General features: G+C 41.4%; 1 protein-coding gene across 1 annotated transcript; it reads right to left on the minus strand.

The window, feature by feature from the left end:
- Positions 1-275: 275 nt before the first annotated feature.
- Positions 276-16336, minus strand: LOC138589966 (protein NLRC3-like). Its single transcript, XM_069660475.1, has 8 exons — positions 16317-16336; positions 16105-16160; positions 10933-11664; positions 8191-9982; positions 6545-6721; positions 4542-4718; positions 3654-3700; positions 276-2089 (listed from the first exon to the last, which is right to left on the minus strand). The coding sequence occupies exons 3-8, from the start codon at positions 11639-11641 to the stop codon at positions 927-929; spliced, it is 4065 nt and encodes a 1354-aa protein (XP_069516576.1). The 5' UTR covers positions 11642-11664; positions 16105-16160; positions 16317-16336; the 3' UTR covers positions 276-926.
- Positions 16337-17765: the final 1429 nt, after the last annotated feature.

Genomic DNA, 17765 nt, shown 5'->3' on the forward strand with positions numbered 1-17765 from the left:
GTCTCCATTCAGCATACCCATACAAATGCTTATTCATTCAACTCCCGGCTTACAGAGGCAGCTCTCTAATCAAAACAAATAGTATGGCTGCCCCCGGACCCCCCTACAAGGTGTGAGATGTATTTGGCTAAGCCCCAGATGTTTTCCTAAAGTCCTACAAACGTTCCTGCCATGCGGCATGATAACTCTGATAAACTACGCGTGGATCACCTCCGGCTCATCTCAGTCACAGTGTGTGAAGATGTATTTTATGCGTTATAAAGGGTTTTCACAGAAATACGGGACCGATCACAATGTTAAGTCAGTTTATGTCAGCAGAAATAGAAACAATTGTAATAAAAGTGTTACATTTCAATATGAACATTTTCATATGGTCTACTCTATTGTAAACTTAATAAACTAACTCAACTGCTATAATTGAAGTTTTAATAATTTGACAATAAATTATGAGGATGACACGCCATTTACGTTTGGTCCATACATTAGTAAATTCAATTATTGTTGTCTATTAAAGCCTTTTTTTTTTTTCAATAAATGAAGTTTTAATATAGTATGCATTTAGTTAAAAGGGTGTGTGTTAACATTTCCAAGGACATTTCTTTCATCATTTGTGCGTACGCATGGTCTGAGGGAGTTCTAAATTTGTTCGCAGAGTACGAAGAAATTTAGGTAAGAACAAATTGATGAATCCCAGATTTGTGCGTCAAACGTGCGTATGCACAGTTCAAGCACAGATTCGTGCGTACGCACTGTTCGTAAATGAGTCCCAATTTGACAACGTGAGAAAAATACTTCCTTGAGAATGTTCATGTATAGACTTAAAGTATGAACAGGTAAAAAAATACAGCATGATATAGTAATGTTTCACCTCATGGTAATTAAATGATGCTGGTTAGCAAGAGGTTCCCAAGGATGCAATGAGATCATTATGGGGCCAAATGGGGATTGACTGCCTTTTGGATCCTGCCACCAGTGGCCCCTCGAGGAACTGCAGATTTTTGCACTTCTGCATTGGCTTCATTTTTCAACACCTGCGGTTGCTGCTTGGGCCTATTTTGGAGCCTGCCTCCAGTGGCCCCTCGAGGAACTGCAGATTTTGGCACTTCTGCATTGGCTTCATTTTTCAACACCTGCGGTTGCTGCTTGGGCCTATTTTGGAGCCTGCCTCCAGTGGCCCCTCGAGGAACTGCAGATTTTTGCACTTCTGCATTGGCTTCATTTTTCAACACCTGTGGTTGCTGCTTGGGCCTATTTTGGAGCCTGCCTCCAGTGGCCCCTCGAGGAACTGCAGATTTTGGCACTTCTGCATTGGCTTCATTTTTCAACACCTGTAGTTGCTGCTTGGGCCTATTTTGGAGAGTGCCTCCAGTGGCCCCTCGAGGAACTGCAGATTTTGGCACTTCTGCATTGGCTTCATTTTTCAACACCTGCGGTTGCTGCTTGGGCCTATTTTGGAGAGTGCCTCCAGTGGCCCCTCGAGGAACTGCAGATTTTGGCACTTTGGCTTTAGCTTTTTCTTGTTGTTGTTGTTGAGGCTTGATTTGACTCCATCGCAGAGGTGTTTCGTCTATCTCACACAGAGTTACAGAGCCACTCTTAAACCAGAAGCCTGGATAGACTGGTTCAGTGAATTTGGCATGGAAGGTGTGTATGAGACTCAGCTCTCCTGATTTGTCACTGTAATAAGTCAAAGTACCAGCTTTCCAATCCAGATACACTGCTACTTTTTGGGAAAATGGCTCTGTAATATGTTTGGATGTCTTCCCATGAATGGCAGTGTATCCATGCTTCGAGCAGAGCAGACTCCAGGACATGTCATTGCATCCTAAGCCACCTTTACTGTCCCATCTTCTACCCACTCCTCTATACGCCACTGAGATACCGACAGTCCCTTTCCACTCCACCTCCCAGTAGCAGAGGCCCTGCTGACCCTCGTCACAAATCACCTGCGACCTCTTAAACCTGTCTTCATTTTCAAGACGTTGCACCTTCTCTTCCAACTTCTTTACAGTTTTCACCTTCCTGTTTCCGTCAGACAGAACAAGCCTCTTTCCTGCCGTATTTTCATCAAACTTTAGATCTCCATCATCTGATTGAGAAATGAAAAATAAAAAACTCAAGTGTGTTAAGTGTTTGTTTTTTAGTAAAGAAAAAAATACTTTCAAAAATGTATTAAAAAGTTTTACCTCTAAAAATATGAAGTGACAAAAGTGCATACTGTTAGAACCTATAGTGACAAATGCTTATTATCTGAAGTACATTCAAATTTAACACACTGGGCGCAAACCGAGGCACAAGGCGAAAAGAGGTTGGCTTAAGTCCCTTGATTATTCATAGGTGTGTTTCCGGCATAACATGAATCAAACCAATCAGTGTGTAAACTGTCATTCCCTGCTGTCAGCCCGGTGCGCCTGCAGGCAGGCGTGTTGCTATTTACACAGCAGACTTCAGTCTTTCTTCTTAAATAAACCGGACCCCAACAGGCATATTCAACTTATTTCCTTTCACTGTGTCCTTGAACATGCAGAAAAAGCACAGGTTACTGTACGATACATGTTGAAGCACGGATTGATGTTAAAGCTGCTGAAGCGATCCCACTGCCCAGCGGGAATGAAATTGAAAAGAGGCATGCTGTGTACATTTACGCACGAGGCACAGCATTATTTACTTATTTAAATCTCCAAGCGGACAGGATCTTATGTTTGTTAAAGTTCTGTGTGCTGCCCATCAAAGAAAGGTCGGCATTAAATGATCACTTGTTGTTGCTGCTGGATCACATGACTGTATTGTCTCCTGCATGTGTAATTGGCACTGGACAGTGTTTTAATATCTCTGGGCACAATTGTCGGTGCCACAGGTAGTTATGTTTGAGTATGGTGATTAATTACTGCTATTGATTAATAGCTCTTAGTTGTGCGTGTGTGAGTGTGTCTCGGTTTCTGCTATATCAAAGACAGCTTGCGTCAGAATGATCGCGCATTATGGAGAGCTTGGTGTCGGTCTCGGTCAGTTATTGGCCCGTGTGTGGCTCGAGCAGGGATCTCCCTGAGGTGAAGCAGGTCTGTGTGGAGGCAGCGGTGAGCTTGTCCACGTCTTCCTGCACTTCTCAGCAGATCGTTAACAAACCAAAAGCAGTATCATGATTTAAGGAGATGAGGGAAACAAAAGCCTGCAGCCTGTCCCTTAAACAACGTTTTTTCACTGTATATGCAAACACAGTTTTTTCCTTATGAGTAGAAGCGCTGCTGTGCGTCCCTGTGTGAGTGACAAGCACAGACTCATGTTGTAAACTCTCCGATGTATGTCCATAATGCGCCCTCTAAATAACAAACACAGACTGCGCCATAGACTTTAGACAAGGTTTTTGTTGGTCTAAGGCCCAGTTGCTTTCTGCGTCCTCAAGTTAGCAATGCGCCACCACACCTCATTTCAAAACCGACATGCCCACGGGCGCTAATGGTGGTGCAAGATCACTTGCTATTTACACAACGTGGGCGCTGGGCGTGAAAATGACGACTGCGCCGGGTGGAAGATAGCATGGACACTTGCTCTGCGTGCTTTGGTGCTTTGCGCCGGGTGGATGATAGGGCCCTTAGTGTCTAAAAGTATACTGAAGTGATACAATTTTAGAAATCGGTGCCATGAAGACTTACATTTCTTTATCCCTGGCTTTAAACGGTGCTGTCCACAATGGTCCAAACTGCACAGGAGAAAAAGAGTGTTAAAAGGCTTTGGCCCATGAAGAAAAAAACATGAATATAGGGCTTCTGTGATTTCTGAGAGGTTTATAGGGATGTGCCTTAAACATATAAAAGGCCTGTGATTAGGGGTTGCAAGAAGATTGTGGGTTGACGCATACCTGCTGCTAAGTGTTTAGGAGAGGCGTGTGTGTGTGGAGATGGCTCGATGTCAAATGATAACGAGTAGAAAAATGCATTTTATATCAACCAAATTAATAAAAAAAGACCCAGACACCTCTAGTGTTAACAGGTGAGCTGAATCGGTATACATTATTCTGAACATAACACTAATGAGTAAGGTCGGGCTGGCTTACATGTCAACAAACCTGACACATCCCAGGTTAAGGAGAGCAACACCATAGACAGGCTTATTCAATTTTGAATCAGTTTTCAAAGGGAGGCTTGCAAGTTACTTCAAGCTTTTGCCATGCTTGTATTGGGTATAAATAAGAGGTAAAATAAGGTGATAGGATTAGGCAATTTTTTCTTATGATTGTAGTCCCCCTGTACATATGATCACAATGTGTTCTGCAGGTATTTGCACCCTGCAGAAACATGCATTTTATATAGTATACAAATAGCATTGTAATGCCAAGTGTATATTTGATCTCAGTGACACTACTGCCATTGCACATTTTCTTAACAGCAACAAGGTGATTCTTGAGTGTTTCAAAATGTAGCCTACTTCATAGTATAAAAGTTTAAGTTGAGTTTTGGATGTAGGTTGGTCTTATTACAACAAGGAAAACAAGCTATTGCTAAAATGTAAACTTAGTAAAGAAGCATTCCAACTTCTCTTACCAGAGTGTATTCAGGCTCATGTTTGGATCCTCCTTTATAGCCGAGAGCATCGCCGCCCCCTCGTCTCCTGGATGGTTATAACTCAGATCCAGCTGTTTCAGGGAGGAGGCCGTGTTGGATCTGAGTGCTGAGGCCAGGAAAGAGCAGCCTTTCTCTGTCACCTGACAACCTGACAACCTTCAGAGCACACACATGCAAACACACACAGACACACACACACACACACACACACACACACACACACACACACACACACACACACATGAGAGTTATGTGGTTGGAATAGAAGTGTTGTGTTGTAGGTTACCTGTAGTACCTGTAGGCAAATTCACATAAAGATTGTGGGTTTCAGCCTTATCATTTATGATTTGTTTTTAGTTTTGTTCTGGAGCTGCCTTCGTGCCTATATAGCTAAAAGGGTTTGCCAGCCTTCCTACCTTCCAAACCTGTCTCTAAGTTTTCTATTGGCTAATAAATAACTGTATTTCACTACTTCCTGTCACCAACAGAACAAACTACCTGCCATTGACCCAGCTCACTCAGACAAAAAAGTCTTAGATAAGGTCATACAGTTTGTCATAAAGATGTTTTGAGGGAGGTCGCTTCTGCTGAGGTTAGAGAGGCGGTCCTGTCAATGATACACAGAAAAGTGTCCTTACCTGGGTAGACCACAGACTTTCTTATCACCTCTCCAAGTCTGCTTGCATCAAGTCTGATAGCTTATACCTTACATCCCTGTCAACAAGGATCTTTCTTGTTAGCTGCCAATCTGATTCAAAGCCCTCAGCCTTCTACTCAGCCAGCTCTCCTGTCTGTTAAACTCAGCTCACCAAACAGCTTTTTGAGCCTTCAGCATTCCCATCTTGAGCCAGCTAGCCTGCCAGTAAACCAGTGGTAATCATGGGTACAGATGTCATCAGCCCTCTCAGCTGCCCATTGCCTCAGTGGTACAGCTATCCATCATTCCAGAGCCCAAGCTGCCCACTGCTGCAGATCATCTGCTGTCAGCAACCTGGAGCCTCTGATGCCCAGTGCCATGGAGCCCTCGACCGATGATCCTGGTCTGGTCTGATCTGGTCGACTTCCTGCCTGTTCTCACGAGCTGGTTAACCTCCTACCTCCGTCGCTGACCTTGAGCAGTCTTACCTATGTCACTGGCTGCCTGGTCATCCTCCTGCCTATCCTTCGGAGAGGCTTGGCCCATTTGGTCGACCTCCTGCTCATCCTCCAGAGTGGCTCCCCCAATGTGGTCAACCTTGAGCCAGTTCACCTGAGGGGATCTGCATTGCTACAGCCCTGCCCCCAGGCAGTTCGCCCTAGAACTCCTGCTTCCCCTTTGCCCTGCCCCAAAGTTGTCTGCCTTGGGTCTCCTGCTGCGCCTATGCCCAGACCGCAGTCTTGCTGCCTTAAATCCCCAGCTCTATTCTTCAGTTCCAAAACCACTTAACCCTTAAACTCTCCTCCAGACCCCCTTCACTAACCCTACCTCGTGTTCCTAACCAGCCTGATGGGACATTTGGAATCTGACTTTTTTGAGGTGGGCATTTTGTTACAATCTGCTCTCATCTGCTCACTTTTCCCACGACATGGACTTTGTTCCTGCTCCAACTCTCCACCAACTGCTGCAGACTTTCTCGCCTTTTACAGATCTACACATGTCCACTGTTATATTAACGGCCTGGGAGTTGAACTGACCTCCCCTGCCCACCTGCTCACCTGTCTGCATTCCTCTCCTTCTCCGTATTCCCTATATACTATCTCCTTAGTTTAATTGTCACTTCGTGCTTTGCTTTGACTATTCTGCTGTATTGATCTGTATTTTTAGTTTTGAAATTTCTATGTGCATAACATGCCTTTGTTTACCCGCCTGTTTCCCATTGCTGGTTTTCCAGGATTCCTATCTTCCAAAAACTACCCATAATAGCCCCCTTTCCTGTCAACAATATTGTGTGGCTTTTCTGTAACTTACAATGAAATGTACAGTAAATCTAATGCACACTTACTTGAGAATCTCCAGTTTACATTGTAAACTTTTCAGGCCATCAGCGAGATGCTGCACACCACAATCAAGCAGGTCATTATGACTCAGGTCCAGCTTGGTGAGATTCGAAGATGCAGAGTTGAGGACTGAAGATAAGAGACCTTTGCAGGATTCTTCAGTGAGCTCACACCAATCAAGCCTGTAAAAAATATTTGTAATCAGAAACTGAACTAAAAATAGCAGCAGTAGCAAACACAGAATCACTATTACAGCTTCAACATATTAATCCCTCATTTTTAACAGGTCATCATTAAGCTTTCTTTCATTCATTCGTGTGTATTGACAAACAAGGTTTGTTCCCACTTTGGGGGATTCAAAGCAGTTTGAAGCCCACCTTAACCATGTGACCAGACACAAAAGAGGCCTAAATTTAAGACTAGAACAGCCCCAGACGACATCATTTGGTGTTAAATTATTCCGTTATTATTATTATTATGTGTAATGCATTTCCTTCCTACCCTGACTTTCCTGAATACCCATCCTGTACATGCCTGCATTGTCACAATGATTTAATTACCTTTAGAAAAGCAGATAGATGCATTTTATTGTTGTTTTTCAACCTCAACGACACCCCCCAATCACCCTGAGTGACATTGTTGAGCATTGGTACTTTCATCCAGGAGGAGAATAGACACATTTGCTAATGGCCTGATTAGCACACGAGACAATGGCTTGGACATCAAAACTAATTATGCACACAAGCACTTATCACGTGAATTTTGCACAAAAGAAATTAATAATTTTAGGTGGTCTTATTATTTAGGAAAGGCTAAAAAATGCTTTATAAATTCAATCTAGGTGACATGGAGATTATTAAAATATGACATTGCAGACAAAGCAGGATCAATGCTGTGGAGGCATTGGAAATGCTACAGAACATGGACTTTGCGGACTCTGATGGCATGTCGGACATAGAATTTGAAGTTGAAGAGGAAAATGACGCGGCTGATTCTGAGCCTGAACTGGAGCTAGAGCCAGAGAGAGAGAACGCATACAGCACACCGGCTTTTAGTTTTTGCATAACTTTTATAGTCTGACAAAAAGCATGATTATTTTCATTTTATTTCTAACTATATTATTTACTCAAATACAAATGCTGAAATTGATTATGAGGGATGGAGAGACTTGAGCTCTGTGTGCAAAGAAGACCACAGGAGCAGTGCTTCGTGTCATTCTTTTGTTAGACAAATGTGATCATTTGTGCTTTCTTCTTTGATTATTTCTTAGACATTAGCAAGTGAAAATAGTAGAATTTAATTTGCTTATAGCATCCCAGGTGCAACCTGTTATTAGAGCATCTATCTGGCTTTGTTTGTGGGGGGTGGGGGAATAGTGTCCTTGCACGCACCTATAGAGATGTAAAGTGATGATACAGATGCCTGAGCGTCAGAGTTGACCAAACAAGTACCCCACAAGTGCTTGGCAGTTCTGGTGTTACATTTTTTACCGGCTTCATTTCTATTGCCTATACCGGAGTTTCTACAGACCACTGTCAGCCAACATGAGAATTTTGAATAGGTTGAAGATTTGAACTAAATGAACTTATCTTGTAAGAAGTGTATACCAAGATAACAAGAGTTTTTTGTTGAAGTGTTGCAGAGTACTTACAAAGCAGTTTTGGCGACTTTGACCACCGGCAACATTCCCAGAAGTACCTTCTCTGATTTCCGATACTTTTTCAAATCAAACACATCAAGCTTCTCATCTGAGGTCATCAGCACAAAGGTCAGAGCTGACCACTGGGAGGTGGAGAAGTTTTCAAATGTGACTGTTTCTGAGCGCAGGTACTTTTTCACTTCTTCCACAAGAGACTGGTCATTCAGCTCATTCAGACAGTGGAAAAGATTGAAATTATGATCAGCATCACTGTTCTCTTCTCCGATCTTTTCTTTGATGTACTTAATTGTTTCCTCGTTGGTCTCCTTGTTATTGTCTGTCTTCTTCAGCAGCTCTTGAAGGAGATTTTGATTAGTCTCCAGAGAGAGGCCGAGCAGGAAGCGCAGAAACATATCCCAGTCTCCATTTTTGCTACCTAAAGATTTGTCCACTGCCTCCTTGTAGAAGTCTGATGCAGGCAAGTCTGTGACCGTTGAAGTGGGTTTTGTAAGCAGATTTTCACCACTGTTATTGAATGTGTGAAAGACATAGAAAGCTGCCAGGAACTCCTGAATGCTCATATGGACAAAGCAGAACAATTTCTGTAGGGACACCCCATGGCCTTCTCGTTTAATCTGAGTGAATAGTCCTGAGAAGACAGCTGCTTCTGTGATATCAATACCACATTCTGTCAAGATTTCTTCAGTGAAGACAAGGTCTCCTTTCTCTAGACCTTCAAAAGCCAGCTTCCCAAGAGAAACCACTGTGTTCTTGTTTCTTGTGTTCCAACAATCAGTCTCAGAACTCTGACTTGTCTCATCTCCGCCATACTTAACATTGGCCTGTCTGCATTGTAACAAAAGGAAGTATATGTACATGTCAGTCAGAGTGCTGGGCATCCTACTTTCTTCATTTCGTATCACAAAGTCCTCCAGAACTTTTGACGTGAGATAACAGAAGACAGGGATATGACACATGATATAAAGTGTCCTTGAATTCTTGACATGTGACAAGATTTTTTCAGCCAAGTCCTTATCTTCAAATCTCTTCTTGAAGTACTCTTCCTTCTGCTCATCATTAAATCCTCGCACTTCTGTTACCCGGTCGACTTTGCTAGCAGGGATATTGTTGGATGCTGCAGGTCGGGAGGTGATCCAGATTTGAGCTTTAGAAAGCAGATTGCCTTGGATGAGGTTTGTCAGCAGAACCTTCACTGAGTTTGGCTTTGTCACCTCGGACCAGTATTCACTTTCATTGAAGACAAGATCAAGGCGACATTCATCAAAACCATCCAGCACAATCAGGATTCTGTACTTGTCATAGTCCTTTATTTCTGATGTCTTCATTCCTGGAAAGAAACTGTGAATAAGTTCCTCCAAGCTGTAATTTTCTTCTTTTCTCAAATTCAGCTCCCGGAAAGAAAGTGGAAACATAAAAAAGACATCATTGCTGGACTTATTCTCAGCCCAGTCTAGCATGTACTTCATTGTTGCAAATGATTTCCCAATGCCTGCCACTCCTGTTGTTAGCACAGATCTAATCTGTTTATTTTTTCCCAAAGCTGGTTCAAAGATGGCGTGATATTTAATGGATGTTTCTTCTGGTTTGAACTTAGCACCTTCAATCTGTCTGGTCTCATGCTGGTCATTGACCTCTCCTCTTCCCCCCTCTATGATGTAGAGATCTGTGTAGATGTCATTAAGAAGAGAAGAGGTTTTCTGCATGTCGATACCCTCAGACACTCGGGTAAATTGCTCCTTCAGCTGAGATTTGAGTGACCATTGACTTGCAAGATCAGGTTTAACTGTAGAGAAAAAAAAACAGTTATTGTTGGGAGAAACTAGCCAGTTGTTGTAATTACAAGTTAAGAGTGCAATTACAGTCAGGTATTAGTAAAGTAAACAAAAACAACCCTAGCATCAATAATGAAGTTGTTGTAGTTGTTTTAGCACATGCTGGCCGACTGAAAGTGAAGCAGTGTTTAAAACACCAAGAATCAATGTAAGAAGAGGTTGAACTCAGGTAGGCCATTTGAAAAAGCCTTCTCTGCTGAATGTCACCAACTGAATGAATTGTGGTATCAGAGGTAGAGATTTCGTGAGCCGATCATAAGGATTGGCATCAGAAACAATCATGTTCTGATCATATGTTTGCTGTACTGTACTGCTGAAGCGCTGCTCTTCATTATAACATCCTTAAGTTAGATTTTTCTGCAACATTAAGTATAAATTAGAGTGTATTACTACAGTTTGTAAGAAAAATATATTGGGCATATTGGTTTTGGCTATTGGCGGGCTATCGTTTACTTCCGCTTTTCAAAACCAGAAACTGTCGTCTGTGTTGCACACTGCAAATTAAATTTGAAATGCTCTGTACTACATACTACCACTGACCGCAGTATGCAGTGTATAGTATGTAGTATATAGACGGCATTTCAAACACAGCCTTAGTCTTCTCATGTCCCTGTGCTCATTCGTTGTCGTCTTTGGTCCCGAAACTTTGCTCCTGGTGTTTGCAGTTTGGATTTTCCTTGTGGCTGTTTTATGTTGGACTTTTGTTTTGCTTGGTTCCGAACAGTAAGCTTTTGTTTTTGCCTTGTTTTGTATTTTTTTTGTTATTAAATAATTTCATTGTCTGCATCTGGGTCCTCTACCTTTTTTGAACCTTGTTGCGACATTTAGTACTTCATAGATAATAAAGTTGTCTGTTCTCCCTGTATGTTTGTATTGTATTTCTATGCACCCAGAAACTTACATCTTATTTCGGAGGTTCTGTTGACACAATCATCAGGCAACTGCTTGGCAGTTTCAGGTCGCGAGGTTATCCAGAGCCGGGCAGAAGGAAGGAGATTTCCTCTGATGAGGTTTGTCAGTAACACATCCACTGTAGCTGACTCCTGGACATCGGTCAATGTGTCCATGTTGTTAAAGTCAAGAGCAGGTTGTAAAGCATCCAATCCATCCAGGACAAACAGAACTTTGAACTGTTCAAGGTTAGAGATCACAGAGTCTTTAGTTTCCTTAAAGAAATGATGAAGAAGTCCCAACAGGCTGACTTTTTCCTCTCTCCTCAAATTAAGGGCAGATAAGTTAATTGGAAATATAACTTCGTCATCAACTTTGGCTGTGTCCCTTACTTTATCTTTGAGCCACGTTAAAACTGACCTCTGGTCATTCTTAGCCCACTCTTTTATGAATTTCTGCACACAGACAGATTTACCAATACCAGCCTCTCCGGTAGTCAGCACATTTCTGATTGGTTGTTCTTTTGTATCTTTGAAGATATCAGATACTGAATTAACTTGAGTCGCTGATTTCGCCACAGCTCGTCCATTTTTCTTTGTATCATTGGCATCACTACTTCTGTCATGTCTTATGACGTGTTCTGTCTGTTTCTGGTTAGGATGATTTTTGTCTTCATCTTGAATGGCTTCTCTAAATCTTCTTTTGAGGGTTGATATCATCTCTTGCTGTCCCTTTATTCTGTCTGAATAAACAAAACAGTTCAGCAAGTTAGTTATGATGAGTGAAGCATGAATCATTTATATTTAGGTATCATTTAAGTGACAGATTTGAACACTGCCAGGAAAAGACTCTTATAGTTCAACACAGCAAGTACTTCAAAAACTGAATTTTAAAGACACCAATGTTAAAAAAACAAAACACTTTACTTGACAGTCTGAGCTACATGCTTTATATTTTAGATGTACTTTTTATTACTTATTTAGTTTGACATGGTCAAAATAAAGTCACTTTAGCAAACAGAATTTTGTTAAAGGCAACTGAACATGAATAAATTATTGTTTTATTTCACTGTTGCAATTATCTCTGATTGATCCGGCATAACTCTGAAAAACTAAATGATTTAGAAAACACAAGACATACTGCTCAACATTTATTTCTTAACGACATAAATTGTAATGTTGCAACAGACATTACAGGCACCTGTGAGGTCTGTTCTCTCTTGTCAGTTGGATCACATTTCTTTCTCCCTAAATGTGTTTAATTAGCAGATCTTCATCTGCAAACTCCAGTAAGTCACACCACTGTATCCCTGTAATATGTAATGGGGTCAAACACAACCTCATCTAGAAATGAGCCAAGCCACGGATCCTCAGCGTGGAATATCAACCAGCGAAGAAGTAGCTGACCCACTTGATCTGGCATCCTCTTTAATGGCTTCCAGGACCCATAATCACTTGTTAGTCTCCCTGCTGTCTGGTAAATTGAAAGATTTACCATTTAAATGTTTTTCAACCATCCTATGAAGGCAAATCTGTATCACCAAATTTTGAAATTTAAAGCCTTCAAATTTCAAGCACTGAATTTTTCTGCATTGAAATGATGTATCTGCATTTTATAAAATAAAAAATAAAAATTCAAGCTATAAAAAATTCAAACAATAAAAATTCACTTGCTCAAATTCGCTAGGCAAATTCAGATCCCAAAAATATGAGTTAAAAAATTCAGATGCAACATCCGGGACACCAAGGAAGAGCAATCGATTCAGTCTCAAATCGAACCAACATCCGGCCAATCTAGTTAGGCTCTGTTGGTCACGCGTGGCATGGCTTATGAGACCAGGAAATAAACGAGTCAAAAACTTTGCTGCTTTATTTCATTAATAATCGGTATCTTCAGACATTGTAAGAAACGATGTTTGCTTGGACATTCATTTTTGTGTTGACAACATTACATGACAATAGTAAAACCTGCACTAGCCATACCAATGATCGCTACAAAGGTGTCATCTCTCTTATGCTCTCTTAATGTTATTCCATGGAAACATTGAGTCAATAGAGGCTAGAGCTTGCACAGAAAAGTGGACTTATCGATGCGTTGACGCCACTACCACAAGTCAACATCTATTGGGTGACGTCGACGAACTCATGATTTCACACAGCCTTATTTTTTTCCCCACCCATTTCTGCCAAAGTGCACACGCACACTACAGCCAATAGAAGAAGCAGAACACACACTACTGTGCCTTAGACCAACAAAAACCTTGTCCGAAGTCTAAAGTCTATGGCGCAGTCTGTCTCTGCTATTTAGAGGGCACATTATGGACATACATCGGAGAGTTCACAACACAAGTCTCTGCTTGTCACTCACACGGGGAAGCACAGCAGCGCTTTGACTCATAAGGAAAAAACAGTGTGTTTGCAGATACTGTGAAAAGGCGTTGTTTAAGGGACAGGCTGCAGGCTTTTGTTCCCCCTTCTCCTTAAATTATTATACTGCTTTCTAGTTGTTACCGATCTGCTGAGAAGCACAGGAAGACGTGGACAAGCTCACTGCTGCCCCCACACACACCTGCCTCACCTCAGGAGGGCCAAAAACGGCAGAGACCGACACCAAGCTCTCCATCATGCGCGCTCATTCTGACGCACGCTCTATCTAATGTGCACGAAACAGACACACTCAAACATAACTCCCTGTGGCACCGACAATCATGCCCACAGATATTAAAACACTGTCTAGTGCCAATTACACACGCAGAAGACAAGACAGCCATGTGACCCAGCAGCAACAATAATTGATGGTCAGCACACAGAACTTAAAACATAAGATCCTGTCCGTCCGGAGATTTAAATAATTAATGCTGTGCCTCGTGCATAAACGTACACAGCATAATTGTACGTCTCTTTTGGGAGTGGGATTGCTTCAGTGGCTTTAACATTCATCTGTGCTTCGATATGTATCGTACAGTGACCTGTGTTTTTTCTGCGTGTTCAAGGACACAGTGGAAAGAAATAAGCTGAATATGCTGGTCGGGGTCCGGTTTATATAAGAAGAATGACTGAAATCCCCTGTGTACAATAGGCTTGTTCGAGATGACCGGCTCGCCTCGACAACAGGCGAGAGTAGCCGATTGCAGTCGGGGGAGGAGTCATAAAGTCGGACACTTCTTTGTTGACAAGTTTGCTGCTCACCTATTAACCATCTATAATACCAACACCTCACTGTAAATTGAAGTGAATAAAGTCTTCATTTGTTGTTGTTGTTGTTGTTATTATTGTTATTACTATCATTATTATTTTAATTGATTTAATATTAAGTTCTCATTATACTTTATTCAGGGCTTTTGATAGTTATTTCGATATAAACATCATTGCATTTATGTTTATTAAGAGACCGTTCATGAGTAAAGCATTACATTGTGAATGACAGTAGTCTACTTTGATGAACCCGTTTGGTGTCTGTCTGACACTTCATGAAGTTTAATGAATAATGATGAATAAGACAGAAGTCTCATCACTTCCTTGTGGGGGGTGTCAAGGCTTTTTTCAGCCAATAGGCGCTTTATTCAATCCAGAGCAAGTCGTTTCCCATCATGCATGGAGTTGTGCAGTCGGTGGAGAGCAACTGCGGCGCCTGGCCCTGAAAACTGCGGCTGCCTTGCTATCACGGGACTTCAAAGCCTTGCGCAGTCGGGTTTTCAGAGCAAGTCGGACAACAATCTAACCATCATGCAATATGCTTGGCAAGGCGGCATTCGATTCTGCGCAGGCCTCGCTCATCTCAAACAAGCCTATAGCAACACGCCTGCCTGCAAGCGCACCGGGCTCTTAAAGGGAAGGACAGCTGACATTTTGATTGGTTTGACTCATGTTATGCCAAAAACACGCCTATGAACAATCCAGGGACTTAAACCAACCTCTTTGCGCCTTGCGCCTCGGTTTGCGCCCTAAATCGCTTTGCACCATGCGCTTTAGACTGTGCGCCTTCTGCCGTCTAAATAGGGCCCTCTGTGTTTTTTGCACGCGCGTGTATGTGATGACGTCATCAACGACGCGTCAACCTTATGTCAACTTTATGGATAGAAAAGTCGACCAGGGCGCACAAAGTATTAATAAAGTGAATTCAAGTCAAGCCTCTGGATATTCATTTACACAGCAAGTTCTCTGGTCATACGAGGTTATTACAGTCTGTATGAAAGTGTAAACACTTGAAACTCTCATAGCACAAATAAAAAAAATCACAATATGAACAATGTGACAGTTGAACAGGTATCGACACAGTCACTTTCATTAAACATCTTTAAACTAATTTGCAGGTTGAAGTTCCCCGCAACTGTGGAGCAAGATAAAACTTCAAAAAGATTCATGACTGTTACTTCTGGAGGCATCATAAAAACAAGCTGAGATCGCATTTGCAATCACAGCCGCACACAGTTGTTATATTGAAATTTACTGAGGTGTCATTTTTGACACGTTCCGATTTGACCTCTATTGACTCGATGTTTCTTTGGAATAACATTTTTAGAAAGCATATGCAGAGATTATGGAGCAGTTATGGCGAGTGCAGGGTTTACTATTGTCATGTAATGTTGTCAACACAAAAATGAATGTCACAGCAAACATCGTTTCTTACAATGTCTGAAAAGACACCGATTATTAATAAAATAAAGCAGCAAAGTTTTCGACTTGATTGGCTGGATGTTGGTTCGATTTGAGACTGAATCGATTGCTCTTCCTTGGTGTCCCGTATGTTGCATCTGAATTTTTTTAACTGATATTTTTGGGATCTGAATTTCGCCTACCGAATTTGAGCAAGTGAATTTTTATTGTTTGAATTTTTGATTTTGAATTTTTGAACATTGAAAAATAAAAGTGAAAATTAGTTATGGAAAATTATAAGAGCTGAATTCAGAGGCAAAATTTTAGCTACATAATTTCAACGCAACAAAATTCAGTGCTAGATATTCAAAGGCTTGAATTCAGAGACAAACAATTCAGATACATAATTTCAATGCAGAAAACTTCAGTGCTTGAAAATTTCAAAATCTGGTGAGACAGATTTGCTTCCATACCATCCTTAAAACTACAAGATTGAATGTTATAAAGCACAAGTGGTAGAAACTGACTATTTTAGTGAGTTTACTGTCCCTCTGAATCAAAGCAAGAACATCATCAAAATATCTTACCCCCAGGTTCTCCTTCACTGACGTTGAGAGGTTCATCCTGGGACTGGTCACTTTTCCTGGAAACATCATTGGATGGAATAATGAGTGGTCTTTCATGCCCATTTAAAGACAAACTCAGAGTTGAGCCTCAAAGTGAAACATACATTATTTCAATCGGTATGTCAAATACATTTTTTTCTGTATCAAAGCATGAGCTTCACCAAACTTCTTACCCCAAATCTCCTTTACTGAAGTCGATCGGTTTATCCTTGGACCTGTAACTCTTAATGGAAGCGCTGCTGGATAAAGGAGAGTCTAGTCATTCTGGCACAACTCGCCTATAACACAAATGACTTTAGTAAATTTACTATCTTTTAATCTTTTTGTATCAAAGCGAGATCTTGAACAAACATCTTACCCCCAATCTCCTTTACTGAAGTCGATAGGTTCATCCTTGGACCTGTAACTCTTAATGGAAGCGCTGCTGGGTGAAGGAGAGTCTAGTCGTTCTGGCACAACTCTCCTATAACACAAATGACTTCAGTAAATTTATCTTTTAATCTTTCTGTATCAAAGCAAGATCTTGACCAAACATCTTTCCCCAAATCTCCTTTACTGAAGTCGAAAGGATCATCCTTGGACCTGTAACTTTTAATGGAAGCGCTGCTGGGTGGCCTATTACAGATAGATTTCAGTGATTTTACTGTCACCAGAACTTTCTGTACCAAGAAAGAGAATTACAAAACATCTTCCTCCCTCCCATTTACTGCAAATGAAAGGAGACTTCACAAAGACAAACTTACACAGTTAAGCAATAAGCCCTGATTATCTTTTGAGCTTTATCTCTCTTCATGTCTCTCTACATATCTTTTTTCTCTATGGCTATCTCTTGAATATCCATTCAATTTCACAATGCCTACAAAAGCGGGAACCATTGTGCACAGAGGTTTATTGCAATGTTTAAGTCCTTACTTGCCATTGCTCCTTGTATACAAGCGTTGGATGGTCAGCCTTGTCCAGCCGTGGGCTTTACCATTGGCTTATTCCTATCTATAAGGCTACTCTTACCTCTTTCATCTTACCAATGAATGTACATTGTTTGTATATGTATCTGAAGTGTCTCTGCTCGTAGGTATAATTTACTATCTGTCCCTTAAAGTAATAATCTCGAAGATTTTCATGTTAATAAATGTCTGTTAAGTCACTATCTATCACCGAATGAGGTAACACAATTGTGATTGAGCCTATGGCCTACTGATGAAAGCCTTTGAATTTGCAGTATATAGTATTATTATGGACTGGGTGTGTGTGGCAACATTCGTGGAAAAAATCACAAGCAGCCCCCAGTTAGTGACTGTCAGAGAGGGTAGGCGGAGCTAAGCGGATGCATTTCTGGTTTCTGTAACTGTTGCGAGTAAACAGTAATCTACTACGGCTGAACAAACAAAGAAAAGATGGATGACTACAGATACAACTTCAAAAATAAGTGAAAATCCAAAGAAAAAGAAACAAATTTAAAGGTCAGATGAAGGCAAACAGTCTAAAAAGGAAAGCGACCCTCAGTAAGGAAAATCATGAGTGAGAGCCAGCCATAGATGTCTGCTTAAAATGGGAAGTTTCCTCCTGCAATTAGCGTATATCTCCATTAGGTGGTGCCCAAGAGGACGAAACTGAAATCTTCG

The sequence above is a fragment of the Semicossyphus pulcher genome, unplaced genomic scaffold, assembly GCF_022749685.1.
Source record: "Semicossyphus pulcher isolate SPU_LCO1_2020_fin unplaced genomic scaffold, fSemPul1.0.p SCAF_13, whole genome shotgun sequence".
Lineage (NCBI taxonomy): Eukaryota > Metazoa > Chordata > Actinopteri > Labriformes > Labridae > Semicossyphus > Semicossyphus pulcher.

Coding starts and splice junctions, on each gene's coding strand:
- LOC138589966 (XM_069660475.1), bottom strand. CDS start 11,641: ATGATATCAACCCTCAAAAGAAGATTTAGAGAAGCCATTCAAGATGAA. Junction 6,722..8,190: donor AAAGTCGCCAAAACTGCTTT/GTAAGTACTCTG, acceptor TATTTTTTACAG/GCTTGATTGGTGTGAGCTCA. Junction 2,090..3,653: donor AAAGCCAGGGATAAAGAAAT/GTAAGTCTTCAT, acceptor TTTCTCAATCAG/ATGATGGAGATCTAAAGTTT.